Below are 26,896 nucleotides of genomic sequence, written 5' to 3' on the forward strand. Positions count from 1 at the left end.
TATAGCACAGCAGAGTAATGTTATGGACAATTTAAGACTTTGAAAAAAAATTTTGGATGGAATTTTAATGAAATAGCAGCTGACTAGTTCTACGGGCAAGTTTTCACATTTTGTTTTCAAATGAGTAAAGTAGTACGCTTTGGTCAAAATAATAGGCTTAGTATAACCTTTGGAGATGATTGTGTAGATGAAAAAAACTAAACATAAGCACTAAAATTTTTACAATTTTATTTTATTTTATTTTGGAGCGGTTTTTGCTATAGGGCGCATGTGCTCGCCAGACAGAGAGAGAGACAGAGAGACAGAAAGTGAGAAATCACCCACTGGGGGGATGGCCACACCGCAATCCCTTCTCCTCAGTTCTCCTCTCAGGATCTTGGGCACGCACGCACATGCACCCGGCGTGAGTTTAAGCCACTGAGTCCAGGACTTGAACCGCGGTCGACTACATGGGAGTCCAGCAACATAGCCATTACGTTAACTGCTGGTCCCTACAAGTTCATTTTGAACTTTTCTCTTTTTTAACGTTTATTTTCACTATTTTTATTTTTAAATTTTTCATTATTTTCTTTTACATTTATCATTGTGTATCACTACAATGTACCAAATGAATTTTCTCATCATAATACATCACTGTACCTCTTTATAGTGTACAAAATGGTTTTCCTCAGCATAAATGCGGTGCATATCAGTCAAGTCAGAGGTATTACCACACATTTTCATCTACAGATAACTCTTCATTTTTGTGAACTTAAGACATATTTTTAAAAACCAGCAAAACTATGAACAAATTTACACAACATAAAGTAATGTTCCATGTTGAAGACAATGAATAAGTGTGTATCCTTGATTTGATTACCATATACCATATGCATGTCTTAAAAAAAACAAACAAAAAACCACACTGTAGCCCAAGATATATTGGGTCATCAGGAAAGTTATGCACATTTTTTGCATAGAAAAACACACCATGATTTTCCTGATAACCTAGTATATCAATTACATATAAACCATATATCATAATTTGAAAAATTTTAAAATGCTATCCAGGATTAGTGTCACTATTTTTACTCTTTTCTAAGTACTGCCATTTAAATACTCTTAGTAGAGCAGGTACTGTTATCTCCCTTGTACAAAGAAAGCACAGTAACTAAGTTTCCTAGGATAACATGGCAATTTTAACAATAAGGAGAAGATTGTAATACAAAAGGCCTCCTAAAATCACTAGCTCAGAGTATTTTTTTCTGATACCAAGTGGATGAAATACAGTGGACATTGAAATCGTCTAAAACATGCAACTTTATAAATATTTTCCTTATAATATTCCCATAAGAATACATAAAGTTTATTTTAAGAACACTCACTACATTTCACTTATTTCATGGCCAGGACAGGTAAGTAGCCTTTTCCCACAAAATCACACATCATGAAATTGTTGCTACTTAAGGTTATAAAACTCTCTGACCAGGCACCACTTGGGAGCCTGTTATAAAAAAAATTGAAGCTGAAATATAAAAACAAACAAAGATTGAGGGATCCCTTTGAATTAATGGTGCTGAGAAAGAAACAGTGAAAAACAACAACCATAGTAATAAAGTTTTCTACATTAAATATGTCAAATCTTTTCAACTCTCTTCTGGTATTTTCTTCTAAGATAAAGGAACCCAATTACTTTTGATTTAACAGTCTATATGGTTTCATTGCTCTTCCAATCTGATTTGGCCTAATTTTCAAACATTTGAGTCTAGGTATACAGAAATAATGATGAACAAAGTCGCACTTGAAAATTCACAAAAGCACAAAGGAAAAAATTCAGCTAGGATACCTGTATTAGTTTCCTTGTTGCTATGATAATATTAATACAAAAAACACTTGCTTTGAACAACACAAATTTCTTATCTTATAGTTCTGGAGGTCCAGGTCAAAAATCCAAACTAGGTTTCAATGGGCTAAAATCAATGGGTCAGCAGGTCTGCATTTCTTCTAAAGGCTCCAGGGAGAATATATTTCCTTGCTGTTTCCAGCTTCCAGAAGGCACTTGTTTCATGGTCTCTTCCATCAAAACCAACAATCACATCACTTCAAACTCTGCTTTTATCATCCTATCTCTTCTCTGACTCATGGAACTCCCTCTTCCATCTTTTAAGGACTCTTGTAACTACATCAAACCCAGCTGCATAACCAGGATAATCTCTCCATCGCAAGACTCTTGATTTAATCACAGACTATTTGAATTAAGAAATTGACATCTTTGAGGGGGACATTATTTTGCCAGCAACAATGCTCAATAGCTTATGGCAACCTTAAAATGAAAGTCCTCCAAGTTCCGCAAAGCTTGTTGCAGTTAAAAAAGAAAGCATAGATCTAGGTTGAAGTTTAAACTCTAGAATCCAACAGTTGTGTGATCTTAAACAGATTAATTATTCAATGTTTAGCAGGCTTGGTGGTGTCATCTGTAAAGTTGGGATATCTACAACTAAAGGTTATCAGGGATAAAACAAACTAAGAAATGTGAATACATCCAGTACTAAAAAGGATGTTTTAAAAATGGAAATTTATGTTACCTTCCATGTTTAGGCATTACTGCTTGAAAAGCAAATATTATTTTCTCAGTAGGAAATATATTCATTTTCTGGCCTATCCTTCTGCCATCAATATATCATTCTTTCCTCCTAAGAAGTTTTGGATAATTTCAGCTTTTATATAAATAGGAGATAATTCTGCAATGACACTGAAGCTTAATTTTAATTTAAGATAAAAGATCACTCTGAATATGTATCTGTTTTACATATGTCAGTGATTTGGAGTTTAGATGACTTTATAGAGTTTTTAAAGATTATAGCAAGGAAACTCATTTATAATTTAAGACTTTTTTTTATCCTTTTAAATGACCTTTTTCACACATTATATTAAAAAGAGGAAATTTATTTTTATTGTAATTTTGAGATTTGCTCCCACCACACATAGACTTCATGATGAGTAATTAATAATTGTCATCACTATTAGAAAGTTGAACTCATTCCAACCATTAGGACACAGTTCACTGGGTTTTCTAGGTGGATTTATTAAAAAGCTTCTTGAAACTGACTTTGCCTAGAATAGGAAGATATAGCTCCGATTATTTTCAGCAACCATCTCTTGCATCACTCAAAGAACAACAAGTCTCCCATTCTAAAAGAGAGAAATTTTATTGTTATGACCTTAAGCATTGAGCTAATGCAATTTAATAAGGACTTGGCTAGACAAGAGACAGATGACCTAGCAATGAATTCATGGCATATATGACAAATGCAGTGTGTCCCAAAGCCTCCTCTTCCACTCCCACTCATGTTACAATATATTATGCTCTACTGGGACTCTCTTGTGTACCAACTAGGAGGAAGTCTTCTTATAAGCAGGCTGCTGCGAATAGCGGTTTCATCAAAGTCCAGAAAATACCACCACGCATCCACAGAAAATACCACCACACATCCACCAATTTGTTTTGTCTCGCTGGACATTCTCCAGTAAAAAATAATAACCATGATACTTCAAATTCTACCATGCTGTCCAAAAGATTTAATGAAACTAGTGACTATTCTGCTGATTTAGGAGAGAAGAAAAAGCCTAATAAGAAATATACAGGAATGTCCTTTTATTCTTTTTAGATTTGTTTACTAGGTCTATAAATAATTGCTATTTCCCTCCCAAGGAAGCAAACTTTGAGGTCATCTGTATATTTGTTTTTCATCTTTGGAATAAGACCAGTCCTAGACCTGGTTGTTAAGGGTGCCAGATCCTTTACTTCTTCCATGAGAGAGACACATAGATAAAGTGGAGGGCATAGCACTTGCAATGGGGTCCCAACACTGTAATTCCCCTGTCGAGCCTCACCTGGTCCTAGATCACTGAAACACATGTGCCCGGTGTACTCAAGGAGGTTTCTGGACTTGAACCTGGACCTTTCTCATGTGTGTCAGCCTCACAGAGCATTCCATTTCACCACTGAGCCACTATCTGGCCCCAAGAGCCTTCCTTTCTACCATCTCACAATATCATTCCATTTCCATCAAATATGGAATCTAAAGTAGAAAACACATTATGTTTAAGACAGTAAACTAGCACATGTAACAATGGGAGATGAATTGCAGGTAAATAGATGGATTGATGGGTGAATAGATGGATGGATGGGTAGACAGATATAGCCATATTTACCATAAGAAATAGGCCACATGATGTGAGGCTGAGAAGTCTTTGGATATATAGTTGGCAAGTTGGCAAAGTGGAGACCCAAGAGAGCTACTGTATAGCTCTACTTTAAGTCTGAAGGCCTGACAATCAGAAGAGGCAATTTAAGTTCCAGAGTTCAAGACCAAAGGTAGAAGACCAATCTCCTGTAAGTTCTATTTCTTTGGAAAACCCAGATTAATACAGCATCATATTTGTTTCTCTTTCATGCACGTTGAGTACAATGTCTTGTGTATACAGGTGCTCAGCACTCTGTCTGGATGAATGCTGATTTCCTCTACTGGAAGAGCCAGTCAGATAATCTCCAGAGGGCTGCTCTCCATCGTTTTAGATTCACTCCTGTTATTCTCAGAAGCATTCCACTTTGAAACTGAAACTTGGCTGACCATGGCTTACTGTGTTAAAGCTCACTATTCCCCAAAGGAATACATTTCCTTTTTATAACATATTGTTCACTCAGTGTTAAAATTTTTTTTAATCCTTCACTGGAAGGTTACCTTCCCTAAAAACAATAAAACAAGTATGAGAAAGCTATGACATATCTCCAGTATTCTTCTTTAATTTTAAAAAAATATTTATTAAAAAAAATTTATCAGTTTTATGTTCACAGCAACATCGAACAGAAAGTAGTGTTCCTCATAGCTTCTTTTCCTCCCCAGCTCAGCCTCCCCATCAACATGACCCACCAAAATTGATGAACTAACATTTGCACATCATTATCATCAAAGCCCATAGTGTACATTAGAGTTCACTTCTATTGTTTAACATTCTGTGGGTTTTGACATATGTATAAAAAATGTATATTCACCATCATAGTATCATACAGAATGGTTTCATCACTGTAGTACCATACAGAATAGCTTTACTGCCCTTGTATTCTATTTATAACTCCCTCTCTCAAGCCCCTGACCACCACTGCTCTTTTTATGCTGTTCATACTTTTGACTTTTCCAGAATTTCACAGAGTTGGAATTATAGAATATGTACCCTATACCAACTGGTTTCTTTCATTTAGTAATGTGAATTCAAGTTCCCTTCATGTCTTTTCATGACTTGGTAATTCATTTCTTTTTATTACTGAATAATAATCCTTTGTATGGATGTACCACAGTTTACCTATTCATCTGTTGAAGGACATCTTGGTTGTTTCATATTTTGGCAATTAAGTTCAATGTGTTTTAGAAAATGTTTTCAAGTGAGTATAATGAAATAAAAAAAATAATGCCATATATCCAAAAATAATAGCAACAGGAATTATTGCAAACAAGAAACTCCTGAAAGTTTCATTTGATGTCTAGAAAATGGCAAAAATATTTTCCTTTTTTTTTAATTGGCAGAGGGCATTTCCTTGCCACAGAGAGACAGGGAGAAAGAGAAAGGAGACAGCACTCCCAAATGGGGTATGATCACACTACAATTCATTCTCCCCCACTTCTGCATCCTGATGGGATTCTGGGCACACATACACTTGCCCAAGAGGTATTTTAACCCAACAACGGCAGGATCCAAACCATGGTTGACCATGTGCTATCAGGCTCACTTCACTAAGCCATGGGGACAAAAATATTTTCCATAGATATTATAATCATACTATATGGTACCTAACAATGAATTTATAAAATATATCTACAAAAGTAACCGTGGGGCCAGCCCATGGTCTGGTAGTTAAGAGAGACCACATGGTCAACTATGTGATTCAAATTCCAGATCCAGTGTCTTGAAAAATACACAGGGTGTGTGTGTGTGAGTGTGCCCCAAATCCTAACAAGATAGAGAAATAAAGGAGAAGGGATTGTGGATGATCATTCTGCAATGGGGGTGATTTCTCACTTTCTTTCTCTCTCCCTCTCTTTCTCTGGGTCTCTCTGGTGAGTGCACATGTCCTCTGGCAAACTGAAAAAAAAAAGCTAAAAAAAAGAAATAAGTAATCATATACTTCTAAACTTTGCATATTACCTGTCTCACTGGTCCTTTAAATAGACTGTGAATTGTTTCTTAAGCATCCCAGACAAGATAAGAAATCTTTACCAGAACACAAATGAATGAGCTCACTACATACTTCCTCAAGAAAAACTTCCTATGAAAAAATGCCCACTGAATTGACACGGTATATTGTGAGGTGGCCATGTCACATTCTGTAGCTCAGAATTTTAGCTTCCTTATTAGCTCTACTGAAACAACTTTGCTGAATTTTTCTGAATCCTTCATCCTCTATAGAATATTACAATGTCTTGAAACCTCTCCTTTCTCTGGCTTTGATCAAAATGTTCATCCTGGTTATGTTCATACATCTTTGAATCTTCCTTTTAGTTCCTTCTGCTATCTTACTCTCTTTCTGCCACCCAAGTAAAGTCACCCTATAGGTTCCGATCATGGATTTTTTTTTTTTGTAGTCTCTTTTCCTCCCTCTTATACATGCCTGAGGGTTCAGTCATCATCTCTGAAGAGATGAAAAGGTTTCAGTGGTGATGTTTTTGTTCCACTTTTTTGTACGCAACAGGTGCTCAGCAAGTATCTATGGGATTGAGATGCTGGTGAATTACATGCTCTTGGCACTACTATTCATCATGCAGTAAATGTATTCTTACCACCTTATAAGCATAGTAGGGCTAGCCTCACAGCCTGGTGGTTAAGGAAGCTGAATCCCATGTGACTGACTGAATGGATCAAATCTAAAACCCAGGGGAATGAAAAACACTCCAGGTTCAATGTGCATGCATGCCCCAGATCCCAAATGGATGGAGAAATGGAGGAGAAGGAATTGTTCTTTCTCTCTCCCTCTCTTTCTCTGGGTCTCTCTGGTGAGTGCACATGTCCTCTGGCAAACTGAAAAAAAAAAGCTAAAAAAAAGAAATAAGTAATCATATACTTCTAAACTTTGCATATTACCTGTCTCACTGGTCCTTTAAATAGACTGTGAATTGTTTCTTAAGCATCCCAGACAAGATAAGAAATCTTTACCAGAACACAAATGAATGAGCTCACTACATACTTCCTCAAGAAAAACTTCCTATGAAAAAATGCCCACTGAATTGACACGGTATATTGTGAGGTGGCCATGTCACATTCTGTAGCTCAGAATTTTAGCTTCCTTATTAGCTCTACTGAAACAACTTTGCTGAATTTTTCTGAATCCTTCATCCTCTATAGAATATTACAATGTCTTGAAACCTCTCCTTTCTCTGGCTTTGATCAAAATGTTCATCCTGGTTATGTTCATACATCTTTGAATCTTCCTTTTAGTTCCTTCTGCTATCTTACTCTCTTTCTGCCACCCAAGTAAAGTCACCCTATAGGTTCCGATCATGGATTTTTTTTTTTTGTAGTCTCTTTTCCTCCCTCTTATACATGCCTGAGGGTTCAGTCATCATCTCTGAAGAGATGAAAAGGTTTCAGTGGTGATGTTTTTGTTCCACTTTTTTGTACGCAACAGGTGCTCAGCAAGTATCTATGGGATTGAGATGCTGGTGAATTACATGCTCTTGGCACTACTATTCATCATGCAGTAAATGTATTCTTACCACCTTATAAGCATAGTAGGGCTAGCCTCACAGCCTGGTGGTTAAGGAAGCTGAATCCCATGTGACTGACTGAATGGATCAAATCTAAAACCCAGGGGAATGAAAAACACTCCAGGTTCAATGTGCATGCATGCCCCAGATCCCAAATGGATGGAGAAATGGAGGAGAAGGAATTGTGGCATGACCATTCCCCATGAGGGGATGCTTTTTCTCTCCCCCTCTCTCTCTGTCACACACATACATCCTCTGACAAATAGAAATGTTTTAAAAGAATTATAATAAAGAAGCACATGTGGGGCCAGCAGGTGGTGTGGAAGCTAAGGCAGCCAGATCCCACATGTCCAACTGAATGGTTCAAGTCTTAGATCCAGTAGCTTGAAAATCACACCAGACGCATGTGTATACACCCCTAACATCCTGGGAGTAGACTGCAGAAGGGATTGCAGCATGGCCATCCTCCCTGGTTGGTGGTTGTGGTGGTGATGAGGGGGATTTCTCACTTTCTCTCTCTGTGTCATTTTCTTTTTCTCTCTGTTGAGTACACATGTCCAATAGCAAAATCAAACAAACAAGCAAACAAAACAACAGGGATAAAATGATCATAAGACCCACATTTTCACCCTTTCCTACTGTCCATAATTATTTGTTTCAAAATTCTATCAACTACAATATAAATAGGTGACCACAATCTAACCTGCACATATTTTCCTGACACTTTTGCTATTAAAACTCAAACTTAAAAAGCAAATATTCCTTTAAAAATCAGCATATACTGAATCACTTTCCCACATAGCCTTATTGATCTGTCCATTAGAAGCATCCTTGAGTTGTATGCTGTGTTATTTTTCTTCTTTTTCTTCATGATACCATCAAAGCTGGTAACACCTTATTCTCTAGCCATAGCCATATTCTTTTGTTTGTTTGTTTGTTTGTTTGTTTGTTTTTGCTAGTTATATTTCTAATGGACATTTTTCTACCTTTTTTTTTTTCTAAGGTGGGAGGTTCTCCCCCCGCCACCCCAGAGCATGTATCCTTGCCAGAGAGAGTGAGAAAGTGCACCCCTCATGAGACATGGTCCCACTGCCTTCCTTTTTCCTCTATTTCTCCATCTCGTCAGGACCTGGGGTATGCATGCACACACCCGCCATGTTTCCGGGCCCTTCAATCCAGGATTCTAGCTGCAGTTAGCCAAGTAGGATCCAGCTCCCTGTGCACAGTGTTTAACTGCTGCACTAGAGGGCTGACCCCACTATGCTACTTCTTAATGATGTTTTTAAATTGCCAGAGGGCACGAGCACACACCAGAGAGAAACAGACAGACAGAGAATAAAGAGAGAGAACCTTCAATGGGGTGTTTTCATGCCAAAATTCCTTTTCCATTTCTCCATTTTAGAATTTTAGGCACCTATGCACACTCACCCGGTGTTTTTTGAGCTGCTGGGGTAGGGATTCAAAGCACAGTCAGCCATGAGAGATCAGGTTTCCTTAACCACTAGGATATGGGGCTGACCCTTCATCTATAGAATATGTCAGTGTCTTGAAACCGTTTCTTTCTCTGGCTTTGATCAAAATGTTCATCCTGGTTATGTTCATACATCTTTGAATCTTCCTTTCAGTCCCTTCTGCTATCTTATTTTATAAAATATGTTAACAAAAAGTATTTATTTGACGGAAAACAATGATCATTTACCAAGTAGTGCATAATTCAAACATACTGTAAAATAATACTCTGGTGTTTCTGTGATCAATACATGAAAAATACAGATGTCAGAGGAAGGAAAGAACAGAACAAGAATTAGCAATGCTCTTGGTTTGAACAAAAACCCAATAATCACAGTAGTGTATGTTTGGCCTCAAGCAAAGTCATTAATCACAGGAGAAGCTAGTGTAAAGTTGACTGTAGGAAATACTGAAGATTGTGAGATTTAATTTTGGAGACATCAATACACCAATTAAATAACTGCAGACTATTGCTTTGATATTTAGGATAGTAGTAGATAGTTAAATGCTTTAAAAAAGCTAAATTAATTGATTACTATATGTGTTGAAAGACTTTTGACTTATTTTACTATGATTTTATGCATTTTTTTCAGAAAAGGATATTAGGTATAAGATAGCCTGAGCTAAAATTTCATTTTTGAGGACTGTTCTAATCAGATGTGACACTATTCCTGCAGATCAAATGAATGAATCCTAATTACAACATCAGGCCTGGTGACTGCAGAATGTGCCCCGAAGACACAAAAGAGATTCCACCCCTCCAGTGTGAATTATGTAAATTTGGGTGTTTTTTTTTCTTAATTTTTAAAAAAGTTTACTTAACAAAAAGTTTATTATGAAAAATGTACATGACCTGATTTTTACATCATAGTAAAATTGGGCCTGTTGACAAGGGGACATGGGTTTTTCTGTTGAACAGCCATTATTTATACTCGTTCCAAGGCTTCTAACATGATGATACTATTTCCTCGTATTACCACCGTTCTAATATTGTTCTGTTGCCCACTAGTTGCCATCTCCACACATTCATCTATCACAAGATTCATAAATGGATCAAATCCCCGCAATATTCCTTGGACATGTCTGCCACCATTTAATTTTAATTATAACTTCTTGTCCATACATTTTTTTTATTCGAGAAGGGAGAAGGTGAGCTTTGCTCATGGTACCAACTTGGCGGGCTCAGAGACAAACTAATATTGTAAAAAGGTACGACATAGGGGTACTTAGAAGGACAGTTCTGAAGAGAGGATTGGTAAGGACCCACTCTCATGACAAAGAAAGATTGTTTCAATCAGATAGTAACAAGGGGGAGAGCTGGTGGTTTGTCAAGCACCTTAGGCTCCCAGGATGCAAAAGTTGGAATAGCAAAAGAGACTCCACCCCTCAAGGAGAATTTAAAGAAGCACCTTCAGAGTAAAACCTTGCTTGCCTGCTCCCTCAGTGGTACAGCTTTCTTCAAAATGTTTTATAGCTGCTCTTTGCCCAACACCCTCCAAATGTCAGGCCTGTAGTCACATGAATATCCCCTAACTTCCACCATCCCTGTCCCATAAACAAGAAGCCACACTCACCCTCAAGTCCTTCCTCTCCTTCACCATCCACCACAGTGTCCTGACCATTCTACTCCCCTCAAACGACTACTCTCTCCAGCCATCTGCTCCCTGCTTGGTCCAGGCCATCATAAGCTCTTCATTAACCACTCTATGCTTCCACTGTGAATTATTTAAATTTGGGTGTTTTTTATTTTTAAAAGATGATAATATTTTATAGATTTCTTTAGAGGATAAAATAGATTGATACATGTAAAGCATTTACACTAAGTGCCAGAACCACAGGAAATACTCACTTAATGGTAATTATATTTCTTGCTGTTGATTGAGAATACTGAAGAGAAGACAAGGATAAAACCAAGGCTCAAAGCCCAGTTGTGATGATAGAGGCAGTAGGTTGCAAATGCAACATTCTGGAGCCCTGTGGGAGATCCAGGTTCAGATCCCAAGTAGACTAAAACATGCTGGGTACACTCACAATCCTGGCTGGAAGGATGGGAAGAAAAGGATAGCAGCATGGTGAGACCCTGCCAAGGATATCTCCTCTGTGTCTCTCATGGAAGGAAGGAGAGAAAGAAGAAAAGGGGCGGAGTTAAAATAAAAGGCCTAAAACTCCACCTCAAACCCAATACCAATTACACTATATCACAATTATCTGTTCACTTGCCTTTATCTCCTATTGGGTTGAAAAAATTCTAATTCTATACTATATACTCATTTAATAGTCTTTCATGCCATTTTAATCAAATAGTGACTAGAGATTATAAAAACATATGGAACACATTTTTTTTTAAATCATGGGCTTTATGCCCTTCTCTCAAATCTAAAAATTACATAGGCAGAATCACATAGGCTCTAACAGAAAAAGATGCTCAAATATTTAGCTTTCCAAAATGTCATATTTGAAACACTTTACACATATACAGAGTTTTGCGTTAGACAGTCAAGACATCTGTTTTCTTGGCCAGAAAGTGTAGGCGTCCACAGAGATTTAAGCTAGAGACAGCAAATGTTAAACAACAGCTTCCAGAACCAGGGTGGCCCACACCCAGGCTGCCCATGTTGGAGCCCTGAAGCGTACGTGTCCCCACTGTCAGAAGGGATTCTATAGGTAGGATGATAAGAGGTTGACTCACTCCACTTTTCTGACATACACACTCTGGATCACAAGCCCCCTAAATTCTCCTGCCACCTCTGGTTCAATATGTTCTCATCCAGCCATGTTCAATAGTACTCTGAGGAACTTTACTAGCTATCAGCTAGTCGCAGTCCCTCTCAGAGACTTTTCTAACAAAGACACTGCAACACATGGTACATAATCTTTAATTCTTTAAGGAAAACAAACTGGAAGTTTTATTTCAGAAAGGGAGAACCTTGCATATGAACTTGGGTTAAATTCATATATACAGGTACATGAATGCATATAATATCTATTAACATAAAAAATAGTTGCCATTTAGAAATGCTCAAGGATTTTACTAAAAGAAGATCCTAAGGGTCAGCCCAATAGCCTAATGGCTAAGAAAGCTGGATACCACACAGCCAATTATAGTCTGAATCCCAGCCCTAGGGACTTGAAAAACACAATGAACGCGCATGGGTGCCCCAAATCCTGTGGGATGGAGAAATAAAAGGGAAAGGATGGGATTGTGGTGTAGCCACACTCCATTTGTGGGGTGTTTTCTCTCTCTTGCTGGAGAGTGCATGTGCCCTCTGGCAATCACATTTAAAAAATTAAAATTAATAAAATACTGAATATATTGCACTTTTTTGTAAGGAAACATATCTTAGAATCAGTTTATGCAGGAGTCACTAGGACAGAAAAATGGAATTGAAGTTTGAGCTTATTTTGGTACCAAAAATCTTGATATCCACATAAAATTTTTTTTATAGTATGTGTTTTCCATGAATTTTGTCAAGACTTATCATATTTTGTAGTCTTTTGACAAGTTATTTAAACACCTTGCACTTTGGTTTCTTCATATGCAAAGTGTGAATGATAGAGCTTTTCTTCCTAGGTTTTATAATATTGGTTTTATATTTATTTTTCTTTTATTTGGAGGGGTTTCTGCTACAGGGCATGTGCGCTCGCCAGAAAGACAGAGAGAGACAGAGAGACAGAAAGTGAGAGATCACCCCCCAGGGGACATGGCCACGCTGCAATCCCTTCTCCTCCATTCTCCTCTCGGGATCTTGGGCACGCACACACATGCACCCAGCGTGAGTTTAAGCCACTGGGTCCAGGACTCGAACCACGGTCAACTACATGGGAGTCTAGCGACATAGTCATTATGCTAACTGCTGGTCCCAATACTGGTTTTAAAAAGAAGGTGCCTACCAGCATTTGAGGAACATCACGGCAGAGAAGACTAAAAATTGGGAGGGGCCCCTAACACTGTTAAATGTCAAAAAGTGAAATGGTCTCTCACTCATGTGCACACACTCGCTCACATTCTCTCTCACACATACACACATGAGAAACACAAGCTATTTCCCAAAATTAAATTCAAAACCCAACAGGCAGAGAGATTTAAGTGGAGAGAAGCTAAGAGGCTAGATTATGGTATATAAGAAGAAAAACTCATATAATGTGCCCACAATCCAAAGTACTTAGTCATTCAAAAGTCCCTCTGAATAATACAACCTTTCTGGAAAATTAATACCTGACAATGTGAGGGTGTGTAAAACATCATTTTATTAGTGGAACTGAAAGGTCACTCTGCAAATATACTGTTTTGTTTCTGCAGTTTAGAATTAAATTCCTATATTTTATTTTAGAAATAGACATTTCAAGTAATTACCACTTTATCTCCTACATTACTTGGTTACATTACATTTAAATTTTTTTATAGGCTTTCTTTTATGATTTGCCATCTTTGAAAATTCACTGTGACTACTAATTGGCAATTGAGTGCAGCTGATATTGTCTCTTAACTATCAAAAATAAGATTATTATTGGAAATATCCAAACTAACCAAACAAGTTGCTCATGGGCCTAAGTTGTTGCTGTATCATTTAGAGATTCTGATGAGTGAAACTGAAACTAAATTTACAATTGAATTTATGGTTCCATTTACAGAGATTAATACTGTTATGTATTAAAAATGTTACCCTACTACCAGCTAACTGAAATAACATTGAAAATTAAATTAGAATTAAAGTAATGTATACTCACAAATTAATATTTTTAAAATTCTGGCTAATAATTATCCAGATTTTTTTTTCGTATACCCATTAGGAGGTAGAATAGCATGCTGGTTATGAGGCAGACATGAGTTTCGGTTCCAGGAACTGCATGACTTCTTAGCCCCCGAGATTCAGTTTCCTAATATGCGAAATGGTGATGTGTGAATAAGGGTGTATAACTCTTCCCAATCTGTGGAAGAGAGTGCGTTCACAGGAGCGAAAGGGAAAATGAGAAAGCACCCTTGAGGATGATGGCCATGCTGCAATCCCTTCTCCTCCATTCTGCTCTTGGGATTTGGGGCATGCACACACACATGTCCAGTGTGTTTTCAAGCCACTGGATGTCTTGAACTGTGTAATTGGCCATGTAGGACCTAGCCACCTTGATTATTGCACCACCAGCTGACCCACGAAATGATGATTTTAATAGTATGTGTACATGTTTATACAATAGGATATTGTAATGATTAAATGAGATATGCATATAAAGTCCTTGGTCCACCACCTTAATTACAGAAGTGCTAAATAAATGGCATTGAATTAGCTATAAAAACAGCACACACTAAAATGTTAAAACAAAAACAAAACAAGAAACCAGCAGTTAGCGTAATGGCTATGTTGCTGGACTCCCATGTAGTCAACTGCGGTTCAAGTCCTGGACCCGGTGGCTTAAACTCACGCCGGGAGCATGTGTGAGTGTGCCCAAAATCCCAAGAGGAGAATGGAGGAGAAGGGATTGCGGCGTGGCCATCCTTCCTGGGGGGTGATTTCTCGCTTTCTGTCTCTCTGACCCTGTCTTTCTGGTGAGCACACGGGCCCTATAGTGAAAAATCTCTCCCAAAACAAAACAAAACAAAACGATCATATCAGCACATATTATTAGCTATTTGAAGTCATTCCCTGAAGTTCTACACAACATGTCCTCTTCAACCACATGTGTCAACCATAAAGGTACATTAGACCAACTGCATTCCTGTTCTGGAGCAAATAATTAGAAAGCATAAAGAACATGCATAGAAAATAAAAATCAGAAATACTACTTGCATTTAGGGACTTTTAAAATTTTAACAAATGGTTTGGCAGATTGTTCTTCTGTTCCTGAATCCAGAAACATTCCTCCCCAGGTCCGCACTTCCATAGGGAGCATTACCTTGTCACATTCTTTCATGGTGGTAAAAGGGCCCAACAACCCTGGCTTAGACCACAGAGAAGATCCATTCTTCATTGGAGAAAGATCCAAGTGTCCAGCCCAGGGAAGATCCCAATAGGGCTGCAACTTTATTCTCCCCCAGAAAGAATGCAGGCTGCCAATGTTCATATTCTGGGGCCTGTCTCCCAACTAGGTTGTGGCTGAATGACAGTTCAGGAAAATCCACCGTCCTTTACTTGGTGATATCTTATGAGAAATGATCCAACAAACTACCTTGACTTACCCGGAAATAGTCGCTGCATGCTGCTAGGACAGCCTTATGAGCATGAAATTTCTGTTCCTCAGCAATCAGGGTGACGTCACAGAGGATGCCGTCACTTCTCTGCTGATTCAGTGCTGCCAGGACGCTATCATTGTGAGATTCAGAGTGGCACAGCCTCTGGCCTGTCAGCATTTCTTGAATACTACGAAGAAGAGCAATTAAGTCAATATCTTCCTTTCACCAGCCTGCTACCTGGATGCTCCTCACTCCTTCAACAATGAACACAGGAACTCGGTTCCAGTGTACTATGCATATGACCTTCAGATCCTCCCACCTTGTCTTCACCATTCTCTTGCTCTCCTTTTCTCTGATTCTTTCTGCTCCTTGTCCTCCCTGCTACCCCGGGTCTCTTTCTCTCTCCTACCAGTGTCTTTGAGAATTTATGTACGTATCCATCTATACCTAAATACTGGTGCAAGTCTGCTGACCTGTGCACCTGTTTCTGGGCCCTTGTCCCTCATTGTGTGTACACCTCAGAGTACAAAACTTGCCCTGGATGTATGTCTTGATATGTACATGGAGGTGAGTAGCTCTTCCCAATCTGTGGCAAGACACTAACTCTCTAACTCTCTGACTTCTTCTCCAGCCTTATACCTTACCACATCTCCCCACAGGACACAATACACTAACACACACAAGAAAACTGAGCAAAATATTGGTTAGAGAACAAAGGGCAGCAAGTGACCATTCCATATACAAGGCACAGCAGCTTATTAAACTGAGGGAAATAATGCATGAGAGGAACATTTTAACACTAACTCTCTAACTCTCTGACTTCTTCTCCAGCCTTATACCTTACCACATCTCCCCACAGGACACAATACACTAACACACACAAGAAAACTGAGCAAAATATTGGTTAGAGAACAAAGGGCAGCAAGTGACCATTCCATATACAAGGCACAGCAGCTTATTAAACTGAGGGAAATAATGCTTGAGAGGAACATTTTTAAAAGTCACTATAAATGAAAATAAAATTCAAATGTAAAAATCTATATTATCAGCCTTCAGTGTCTATGTGTGATCATATACTAGATTTACAAATGACATATGATATTATTTTTCTTTCTATTTTGTGAGATTACTAGACTGATCAATTATAATACTTACCCTTTCATTCTATACCCTACCTTAAAACATTTATCTTTATGTCTTTTCAAAATTTGTATGTGGGGACCAGCAGTTAGCATAATGGCTCCGTCACTGGACTCCCATGTAGTTGACTATGGTTTGAGTCTCGGACCCGGTGGCTTAAACTCACTCCGGGCATGTGTGCATGCATGCCCAAGATCCCGAGAGGACAATGGAAGAGAAGGGATTGTGGCATGGCCATCTCCCCACGGTGTGATTTCTCGTTTCTATCTCTCTGTCTCTCTCTGTCTTTCTGGCGACCACACGTGCCCTATAGCAAAAACCTCTCCAAAAAAAGAAAGAAAGAAAAACAAAAAACAAAAAAAACCTTGTATGTGCAACTCTAGATTTTCTGAAAAACAATGTAGGCATAAAATGCAAACTGAAATTATAGACAAAAAGTCTATAATTACAGACAGAAAATGTAAACTGAACTTATAGGTAACTATGGGTAATTCTAGCAAAAATCTCCACAGTGCTCTAAGATCTCAGAACTGGTAGGGTACTAAGATGAGTGGGCTGTACCAGTCACAAGTCACTACCAGAATGAGAATGAGCGACATCAGTGCTATTTGGCCAGCAGGCTTTCCGTAAAGCTAAGTAATGATACTGTAGGAATGACTGAGCATTGTCTCTCCCATATTTATCCCTTCTGTGGGTGAAGAATTTGCTCATGGAAGCGAGGTTTATTGGCAGGGCTCTGCCTAACCTGTGGAGCCAGCTGGTTAGTAAATCATAGATAAGTAAAAATCATCACCTTAAATTAAGTCAATAGGACCAGTTAGGTGGTATGGTGGTAAAGGCAGCTGGATCCCACATGGCTGACAATGCAGTTCGAATCCTGGACACAGCTGCTTGAAGAACACACAGGGTGGGTGAGTGTGCAAGCCCAAACTCTGTGGAGGAAGATGGAGGTAAAAGGATTGTGGTGTGGCCATTGTCCCTATAGGTGATTTCTCACTTTCCCCCTCTGTGTCTGTCTCTCTCCAGAGAGCATACATACCTATAGCAAAAAATATTTTAAAAAATTGAGAACCAGCAGTTAGCGTAATGGCTATGTCGCTGGACTCCCACGTAGTCGATCGCGGTTCGTGTCCCGAACTCAGTGGCTTAAAACTCACGCCGGGCGCGTGTGCGTGCGTGCCCAAGATCCCGAGAGGAGAATGGAGGAGAAGGGATTACGGCGTGACCATCCCCCCGGGGGGTGATTTCTCGCTTTCTGTCTCTATGTCTCTCTCTGTCTGTCTGGCAAGCGCACGCGCCCTACAGTGAAAATCTCTCCAAAAAAAAAAAAATAATAATTAACCAAATGTTTTTCATGACATGCCAGAGTACAGACAGTAAGCTTTAGTGGACATTTTTTTGGTTGCGAAGAATCAGAAATGTCAGAACTATGTCAAGAAGAAAAACTTGACAGGAGGTGATGATATAGGAAGTTCTTGTGGGAAGGTGGGAGGATTATTTTCAGTTGAAATGGAGCACTGAGTTTTGAAATGGTTACTGTCATTGAATATTCATCTAGTGGCTCTAGCTATAGGCAGACTTTTTAAATCAGTCATTGAAAACTACATTCAGAAGCATACATAATTTTTTATGAATTTCTATGCAAAGCCTAGAATGGAGATTATTTAGCATCACTCAGTTAAAGAAATGAGGAAATAGAATGATAATAGAAATATTGTATCAGCTGAGTAAAGCTTATACATAACCTTTGAAAAATCTTTCCTAAGAGGATGGCATTTTGGGACTAGCCAATACTGTTGTGGTTGGGGCAGCTGGATCCCATGTAGCCAACTGCACTGTTCAAGTCCCAATCTGGTTGCTCAGAGACCATGCTAGGTGCACGCGCATGTGTGCTCAAAATCCCAAGAGAAGAATGGGGGCGAAAGGGTTGCAGTGTGGCCATTCACCCATGGGAGTGATTTCTGACTATCCTCTCTCTCTCTCTGTCTTTCTCCAGTGAGTGCATGGTTCCTATACAAAACCTTATTTAAAAAAATTTTAAGGGACCAGCAGTTAGAGTAATGGCTATGTCACTGGAATCCCATGTAGCCGACCACGGTTCGAGTCCCAGACCTGGTGGCTTAAACTCACACCAGGCGCATGTGTGTGAGTGCCCAAGATCCCAAGAGCAGAATGGAGGAGAAGGGATTGCGGCAAGAAATCACCCTGGGAGGTGATTTCTTGCTTTCTGTCTCCCTGTCTCTCTGTGTTTGGTGAGCGTATGTGCCCAATAGCAAAAAAAAACTCTCAAAAAAATTTTTTTTAAAAGATGACATTTCTACATATTTAACAACACATAGTGCTTATCATAGTCCATGGGCTATCTTGGTGATTTACAACAGTCAAATAATTTAATCTTCACAACAGCCCTCTGAGGAGGTACTATTATTCTCTCTGTTCTGGAGATAAAAAATACAAAAGGCTCAAGACAGGCATTTTCAGAACATATCACCAGGAACACAATAATGTAACTTTTTCTGGTTAAAAAACAAAACAAAACAAAAACACAACAAAATGATAATCTGTAAAGATATTTATAGTTTTATCAACTGGACTAGGGAGAAATGTTTACCGCCTGAAATATTCACTATGCAAGTTAAATAACATGATTGGATGTATAAAAGAAAATGAAATTTAAAAATGTAAAAAAAAACAACAAAGCAAAACAAAACATTGTCCAAGAATAAATCAAGGGTATTTATAATACACTGCTAAACATTTTATAAAGTTTTCACAAATACTACTATTCTTGGTTATAATTTTCTTATTATTTTAATAAATATGACAGATTTGCATGTATGCAGCTATGGTTGAAAGTATATGATAAAGGACTATGGCCTAGCATATGAATAACCCTGTGTTACTCATTCATGGAAAAGTTGTTTTATTTTGAAATCTGTTATAGTCATTCTATAAATGAAAAATAAATCAATTAATATGAAAAATAAATTAATTAATATGATACCAGGTATCATATTAGCAGGAAAATTAAAAATAAAACAAAACAAAATGTAAAGATGATCTTAAAAATCTATACTTGAGGTGTTAAGAAAATCACAAAAGTCCCTATTCAGTTTTTTATTTATATTATGTATAATTAACCTCATAGAATAATATACATGAACATAATAACATGAGACAGAAAGAAGAAATCTTTCAAATCATACTCCAAAATCATTGTCTTCATACTGTGATTAAAAGTTTGGGAATGGACATGGATCCTGAGCTTCAGCTGTGAAATATTGTTTTCAGAGATTTAAAATGAAGATTTTTCTGCTGAGACTTCTTCCTCACTTATTTCTAGAAAGGCACAAACCAAGGCTCATCTCGACATGGATCCTGAGCTTCAGCTGTGAAATATTGCTTTCAGAGACTTAAAATGAAGATTTTCTACTGATATTTCTTCCTCATTTATTTCTACTCCTACACACTAAATGGCTAGACAGGTCCAAGTGAACAGGAACTAAACATCTAAATACAATTAGGGTCAGAATATTCCTCTATTCCCATTGATTCTGATGCAAAGAATGAGAACAGAATAGAGGAGAGATTGCAGAACACCTCCTCCTGCATGCCTCTGAACACTCAGATTGCACTTCAAGAATTAGGAAAAAATGCACCATCCATCAGATAATTAGAAATCACTGCAGGGTCACAAGAAATATGGAAAAACAAGAAAATATCTCTCCTCCAAGGAAAAAGAAAAACTCTTCTTTATCCTCAGACGGTATGATGAAATTCATTGGAAATGTCAGATAAAGAATTTAGAATTTTCATGGTGACAAAGCTCACAGAGATCAAAGAGAAGAGAGACAATGACTGCCAAAGAGGAAGGGGAAAGGAGCTGACAAGTTTCAGAAGGTGAGGAAATTCTTGCAAGATCTAAAAGAGGAAATATGCACTATAAAAAAGAATCAAATGGACTCTTAGACATAAAGGCTATAATACAGGAAGTCAAAACCTCCCTCAAAAGTATTAAAAGCAGATTAGATCATATAGAAAATAGAATCTCAGATGTAGAAGACAGAATTGCTGGCCTAGAAAAATCCACCATGAAGACAGAAAATTGCCCCCCAAAAATGAGAATAATATACGAAAAATACTAGATGCCATCAAACATCCAAATATCTGGATAACTGGTATCCCAGAAGGGGAAGAGACACATAAGGGCATTGATAATCTATTCCATGAAATCCTGCAAGAAAACTTTCCAAACCTAGAGAGGCATTCAAAGATCCAGTCCCAAGAAGTACAAAGGACCCCCAATAGAATCAACACAAGAAGATCTTCTCTAAGACACATTATAGCCAGATTGACCAAAACCACAGACAAAGACAACATACTAAGATTGGCAAGAGAGAAACGTCAAATTACCTACAAAAGCTATCCCAACAGGCTGACAGTGGATCTCTCATCGGAAACAATGCAAGTGAGGAAAGAATGAGAAAGTATATTCAAAGTGTTAAGGGAAAAACAATTGCAACCAAGGATAATATACCTGGCAAGATTATCCTTCATATGGGAAGAAAAGACAAGAATATTCTCAGATAAAAAAAACCTGAAAGAATTTACCAACACCAGACCAGATCTCCAAAAAGTTCTGAAGGGAGTGCTATACCAGAAAAATTAAATATAGTCACACAGAAGTAAGAGTTCAAAAACTAAGAAAATGGCCAACTTAATCATGGGGACAAGTCTAGAGTTGAATATTATATCTCAGAAATTAACTGGGGAAATCAAACCACAACAGAAGATAGATTAAGTACATGAGAATGAGCTGGTAAAATAGAATTTTATGACTTTTGACTAAAACATTGCTGATTTTCTTCTAGGCTTTGTTCTCCAGTTTAAAGGATTTTTGTCTTGTCTCGAGCTGCCAATAGGTTTATGTACCTATTATTTGAACAGAATCCCAACCTGTTTCCTGGCTTTAAATTTTAAGCATATTTCCTTAGCATTTCTTTGATTTATTAAAGCTAAATCTGCTTTTCTTGAAAATATAGTAAAAAATTCATAATTAATTACCATAGTAAGCTATATAGCATCAGCTAGGTGCTACCTTATAGTATACTCATTCTACTCAGAGTTTTCATGCCTAAAGTCAGACATGTATTCATAGATATGTATATATCAGCAGAGCTTGCTATTGAAAGTAGTTAGATTATTTAAGAAATTTTGTGAATCAACAAAACATGGGGAAAAAAGGAATAGAAAACAACTGTGGACACCTAAGATAGTGTGGGAGGACGATGGGGAATGGCAGAAGGTGAGAAATGGGGGGGGGGATATATATATGTATACATATACATATATATATTTCTATATATATATTTCATATATATCTATGAAACTAGAAATGGAAAATTATTGACGATAACATGTATGATTAAGCCACCATGTAGCATATTCTGGATGGAAAATCACATTTTGTATGCTGCGACAATGCTCAATGAATGAATGTAAATTAATTAATTAAAAGCAAAAAAATAAAACAATTAAATAAAAAATAATAGTTTAGGGATGGAAAATAAATTTTAATGATTTAACCTTAAAAATGTATTTGAAACTCTTGCAATTTCTTTCCTCCCCTTTTATATCACCTTAAATGCTAAATAAATGTATTTTGAAATTCCATTTGTAGTGGAACAGAAGAATATATTAAAATAATTGCCTTAAAGTGTTTCCTTACTCATTTTCCAAGTATAGTGCCACAATTCATGTCATTATGATTAAGACTGAATCAGTATTTGCATTTCAGATATCTACTGAGAGTGAATAAATCTTAGGGAAAGAGCTGCTGTAAAATTAAATTTGGCAAAGAATAAAGGGCTTGGTTTCGAAACAATAGTGATGCTGCACAATTTCACAGGATCATTCAGCTGGGCTTGAAATATTCAAGCTTAAAGAAAACAACATGCTAAATATTTAAGACAACACTTGGCACAAGAACCCAAATATTTTGGATCCAATATGTTAGGAATCCTTAAGAGCAGAAACAAATACTCCAACATTTGGCAAGAAATAAAGGCCTATTAATCAACAAGACATTATTGTATTCTGAAAGTACTTCCCACTCAACTCTTAGATCTAAGTCTGCATAAGACTCAACCCTTCAAATGGTAAGGCACACGTGACTACAGAACACAGCTGCAAGGTGACAGTCCCATTCCACCAGGTCAATATAAACCAGAGAGGAGATAAATCAAAGACTAAAGAGAACTATGTCAGATCCTTTTGTGGATCATAAGTATGATGACTGGGTGTTCACACCTGTGTGTGACATGTGCCTTCTTCCTTGTTATGATGTCAGCACAGCACCCATCTGACAAGAGAGAAAATAATGTCCCTCCCCACCCCAACCGGAGACCAGTTCAAGCAGTTTTGCTGTATGCCAGGCTGCCTGTGGCTGCAGACCCTAATGACTGGGACCCATGCATCATTCCTCCCCACACTCGCCTTTGGACTCTCAAGACTTTGGTGTTTTGGATAGTGTGTGGCGTGCATTGCATGCTGCACAATCTTTTCTTTGCTCCTGGGGTGAAGCTCAGCAGTTCAGTTTCAGGCGCATCTGTTCTTTAGAAACAGGAAGGACTTTGGGTCACCCAGGACCAGTGACAACAGTGCAGAGTACTGGTGAGAAACAGGGGGGCAGACCAGAAGAGAGATCGCCAATTTCCTACTCTTGCACACTTTTGAATGCTCACAGGTACCTTGGATAATTTGTGAAGGATCATATAGGTCACCAGATGACTAGGAACAATCGCAGAGGCACAAGAAATATGAGCAACGAACAAAATGTCTCTCCACCAAGGGAAAATATCAATTCCACATCACCTGCAGACAATACAAGGGAAGTTGTGGACATGTCTGATAAGCAATTCAGAATATTTGTAGTGAACAAACTAACTGAGATGCAAGAGAAAAGAAAGGTCCAGAAGATGAGGAAGTCCTTTCACAACTTGAAAGAAGAAATAGACACCTTAAAAAGGAATCAAATGAAACTGTTAGGGATGAAGAATGTAGTACAGGAAAGTAAAACCTCTCTCGAAAGTATTAAAAGCAGATTAGATCACACAGAAGATCGAAGACAAAACCTCAAATGTAGAAGACAAAACCTCTGACCTGGAAAAAAGTATCAAAAAGATTCAGAAAACAAGCAAGAAAAATGAAGATAATATATAAGATATACTGGACACCATCAAACACGCCAACATCCAGATAACTGGTATCCCAGAAGAGGAAGAAAATAATAAGGGCATTGATAATTTATTTCATGAAATCCTGGAAGAAAACTTCCCAAACCTAAAGAGGCATTCAGATATCCAGATCCAAGAAATTCATAGGACCCCAAATAGAATCAACCCAAGTAGATGCCCTCCAAGGCACATCATAGCCAGGTTGGCCAAAACCACAGATAAAGACAAGGTACCAAAATTGGCAAGAAGGAAACATCAAGTTACTTACAAAGGTCACCCTATCAGGCTAACATCAGACCTCTCATCAGAAACAATGCAGGCAAGGAAAGATTAGGTAAATACAGTTAAAGTGTTAAATGAGAAACAATTTCAACCAAGTCCCCAGAAACAAACCCCAAAACTTACAGCCAACCGACTTTTGACAAAGGATACTGCTCAATCCATTGGGAAAAGGAAAACCTCTTTAGTAAATGGTGCTGGAAAAACTGGGTATCTACCTACAGAAAGATGAAACTGAACCCCCATCTTTCACCATTAACAAAAATCAACTCAAATGGAACAAAGATCTGAACCTAAGACCTCAAACTATAAAACTACTGGTGGAAAATACTAGGGAAATTCTTGGAGACACTGGGATAGGCAAAAGACTTCTTAAATAAGACTCCCAAAGCACAGGCAATAATCCCTAAAATAGACAAGTGGGACTATATTAGACTAAGAAGTTTCTGCACAGCAAAGGACACAGTAACAAGTGTGAACTGACAACCCTCAGAATGGGAGAATATTTTTGTAAAATATGCCTCAGACAAGGAACTGATAACCACAATACATGGAACTCAAGTGGCTTACTTGAAAATAAAAACTTATTAACCCAATTAAAAGATGGGAAAATGAACTGAACAAAAATCTCTCTAAGGAAGACATACAAACAGCCAAAAAGCATATGAGGAAATGCTCAACATTCCTCATCATAAAGGACATGCAGATTAAAACCACAATGAGATACCACCTAACCCTTGTCAGAATGGCGAAGATTAAGATGACAAAAAATGTTAAGTGCTGGCGGGGGTGTAGTGAAAGGGGAACTCTCCTAAATTGTGGGTGAGAATGTAAACTGGTTCAGCCACTGTGGAGAACAATATGGAGGTTCCTCAAAGATCTACAAATAGAACTACTATTTGATCCAGCAACTTCTGAGTATCTACCCAAAGGACAGGAAAATGCTCAGGCGTAAAAGCGCTTGCACATTAATGTTTATTACGTCATTATTCATGATTGATAAGACATGGAACCAACACAAATGTCCACAAACAGATGAATGGATGGAAAAAGTGTGGCACATATACTCTATGGAATACTACTCAGCCATAAAAAAAAACAATAAGACCCTTGCATTTGATAGAAAATGGTCAGATACGGAGAATCTGTTGCTGAGTGAAGCAAGCCAGGATATGAAAGAAAAATATTGTATGTATCCACTTAATATATACTGACTAGCCACACTTTATAGTAGAGATTGAAATATTGGAGGACATAAAAGCAGTTAAAATAGTTGTAGATGCTGAAGACAGTGTAGAACAGAGCAGGAGAAGGGAAGAGTATAGAGAGGAATAGCAAGAGAACAAATAGAGAGGCATGACATTAGTGGGACACAGAAATGGTTTATAACCTGTTGATGATAACATGTATAGTATTCTCAACTGGACTAGTCTGAGAAACATTTCATGTTGGGTAAATTCTTTTTACAAGCCAAATGATATATTGTGATCAAATGTTTAAAAAATAATGAGAATAATAATAATAATAATCTGAAAAAAGATAAAAAATTATTTGATGATGGGGATAGTAATGTCTTTGTCTTGACTGATATGCATGGTATTCCTACTGGAAAAAGAAATGTGATACACTGTAAAGATACATGTGATTCAATGTAATATAAACAAGACTATGACAATAATAATAAATAAAATTTAATTAAAAAAAGAAAAACAACAAAACAAAACAAAAAGGGAGAGGGAGCAGACATGCTTACAAACAGCCCCCTTAGCACCTGTAGCTTGTAACAAATAAGCAAATAAATCTCCCAAACCAGAGCAATGTCCCTCCATTTCTTGGGGAACAAAGAAAAAGGGAGAAAAAGTATATACTGAAACTTCCTAAAATACTACGAAAATACTTAGAGCAGTAACCACATTTTCAAAGGAAAATAGATTCAAGGATCGTCCTAAAATTGGGAAAAGAAGCAATGTTGCTAACTCAAAATTTGCGGGTCAGGACAGAGAGTTTTGGCCTTCCAAATACAGTACCAATATCATAGAACTACACCATCTAATACAGTAGCCACTAGACACATTGGCTTTAAGGCATAAGAAATGTGTCTAGTACAACTGAAATGTGCTCTTAAGTGTAAATGCAAAGATAATATGAAGAAAAGAATACAAAATATCTCATTAATATTTTTATATTGATACATGTTCAATTATCTTGTTTTGGGTATATTAAGTAAAATATATTGTTTAACATTAATTTGACCTATTTTTACCTTTTAAAAATGTGATTACTTAAAATTTTTATTGGGTTGTCATAAAAGTCATGACATATTTTTGCATAGAAAAACATAGAAAAATACTTCATGACTTTTTTAATGACCCAATGATTATATATACCTCATACTATGTTTTTATTGGGCAGTACAAGTTTCTAGGTGGGTAAGACTTATACTTCTTTTCACCTGGACTCTATAAGGGCTGCAGGAGACCCCAGACAAGGTGCCAACGAGGACCGCTATTCCTGTATCTTACAAGACCTAGCCAAGGCCCTGGGGCAGTGGGAAGCCCCAAACTCCCTGAGCAGTGGATTGCTTTTTAGTATGCTAGCAATTACCCATTTGATCAGCTATCAGTGTGCAGTAAAGGGGAGATAGACAAATGAAGTATCAGGGAACAGGACTAATCATGCCTTCAACACTTTCACTTTTATTCTTAAATTGATCACAAAAAACTAGTGAATCAAATGCAGAGCATGATGTTGTAACACTGTACACCCTCCTCATAGTGAACCACTGCTTCAGTGCAAATCAGTACTTTGAATTCTTAAGAGTTATGATT

At 37.6% G+C, this 26,896-nt stretch overlaps 1 protein-coding gene, 1 non-coding gene and 1 pseudogene across 3 annotated transcripts in view; 1 reads left to right on the top strand and 2 right to left on the bottom strand.

Annotated features, from left to right (window-relative positions):
- KLHL32 (kelch like family member 32) overlaps positions 1–26,896 on the bottom strand; it is a 244,098-nt gene that overhangs the window by 157,110 nt on the left and 60,092 nt on the right. For both annotated transcript variants that reach the window (XM_006156098.2, XM_027774801.1), the window contains exon 3: positions 15,421–15,601. In XM_006156098.2, the coding sequence (XP_006156160.1) occupies positions 15,421–15,601 (181 nt within the window). The remainder of the gene's footprint in view (positions 1–15,420; positions 15,602–26,896) is intronic.
- Positions 10,132–10,369, bottom strand: LOC114009179 (small nuclear ribonucleoprotein G pseudogene; annotated as a pseudogene).
- LOC114009185 (small nucleolar RNA U13) lies at positions 22,822–22,921 on the top strand. Its single transcript, XR_003550642.1, has one exon. It is a non-coding gene; the product is annotated as a small nucleolar RNA U13 (small nucleolar RNA).

The sequence above is a fragment of the Tupaia chinensis genome, unplaced genomic scaffold, assembly GCF_000334495.1.
Source record: "Tupaia chinensis unplaced genomic scaffold, TupChi_1.0 Scaffold000478_3, whole genome shotgun sequence".
Taxonomy (NCBI): Eukaryota; Metazoa; Chordata; class Mammalia; order Scandentia; family Tupaiidae; genus Tupaia; species Tupaia belangeri.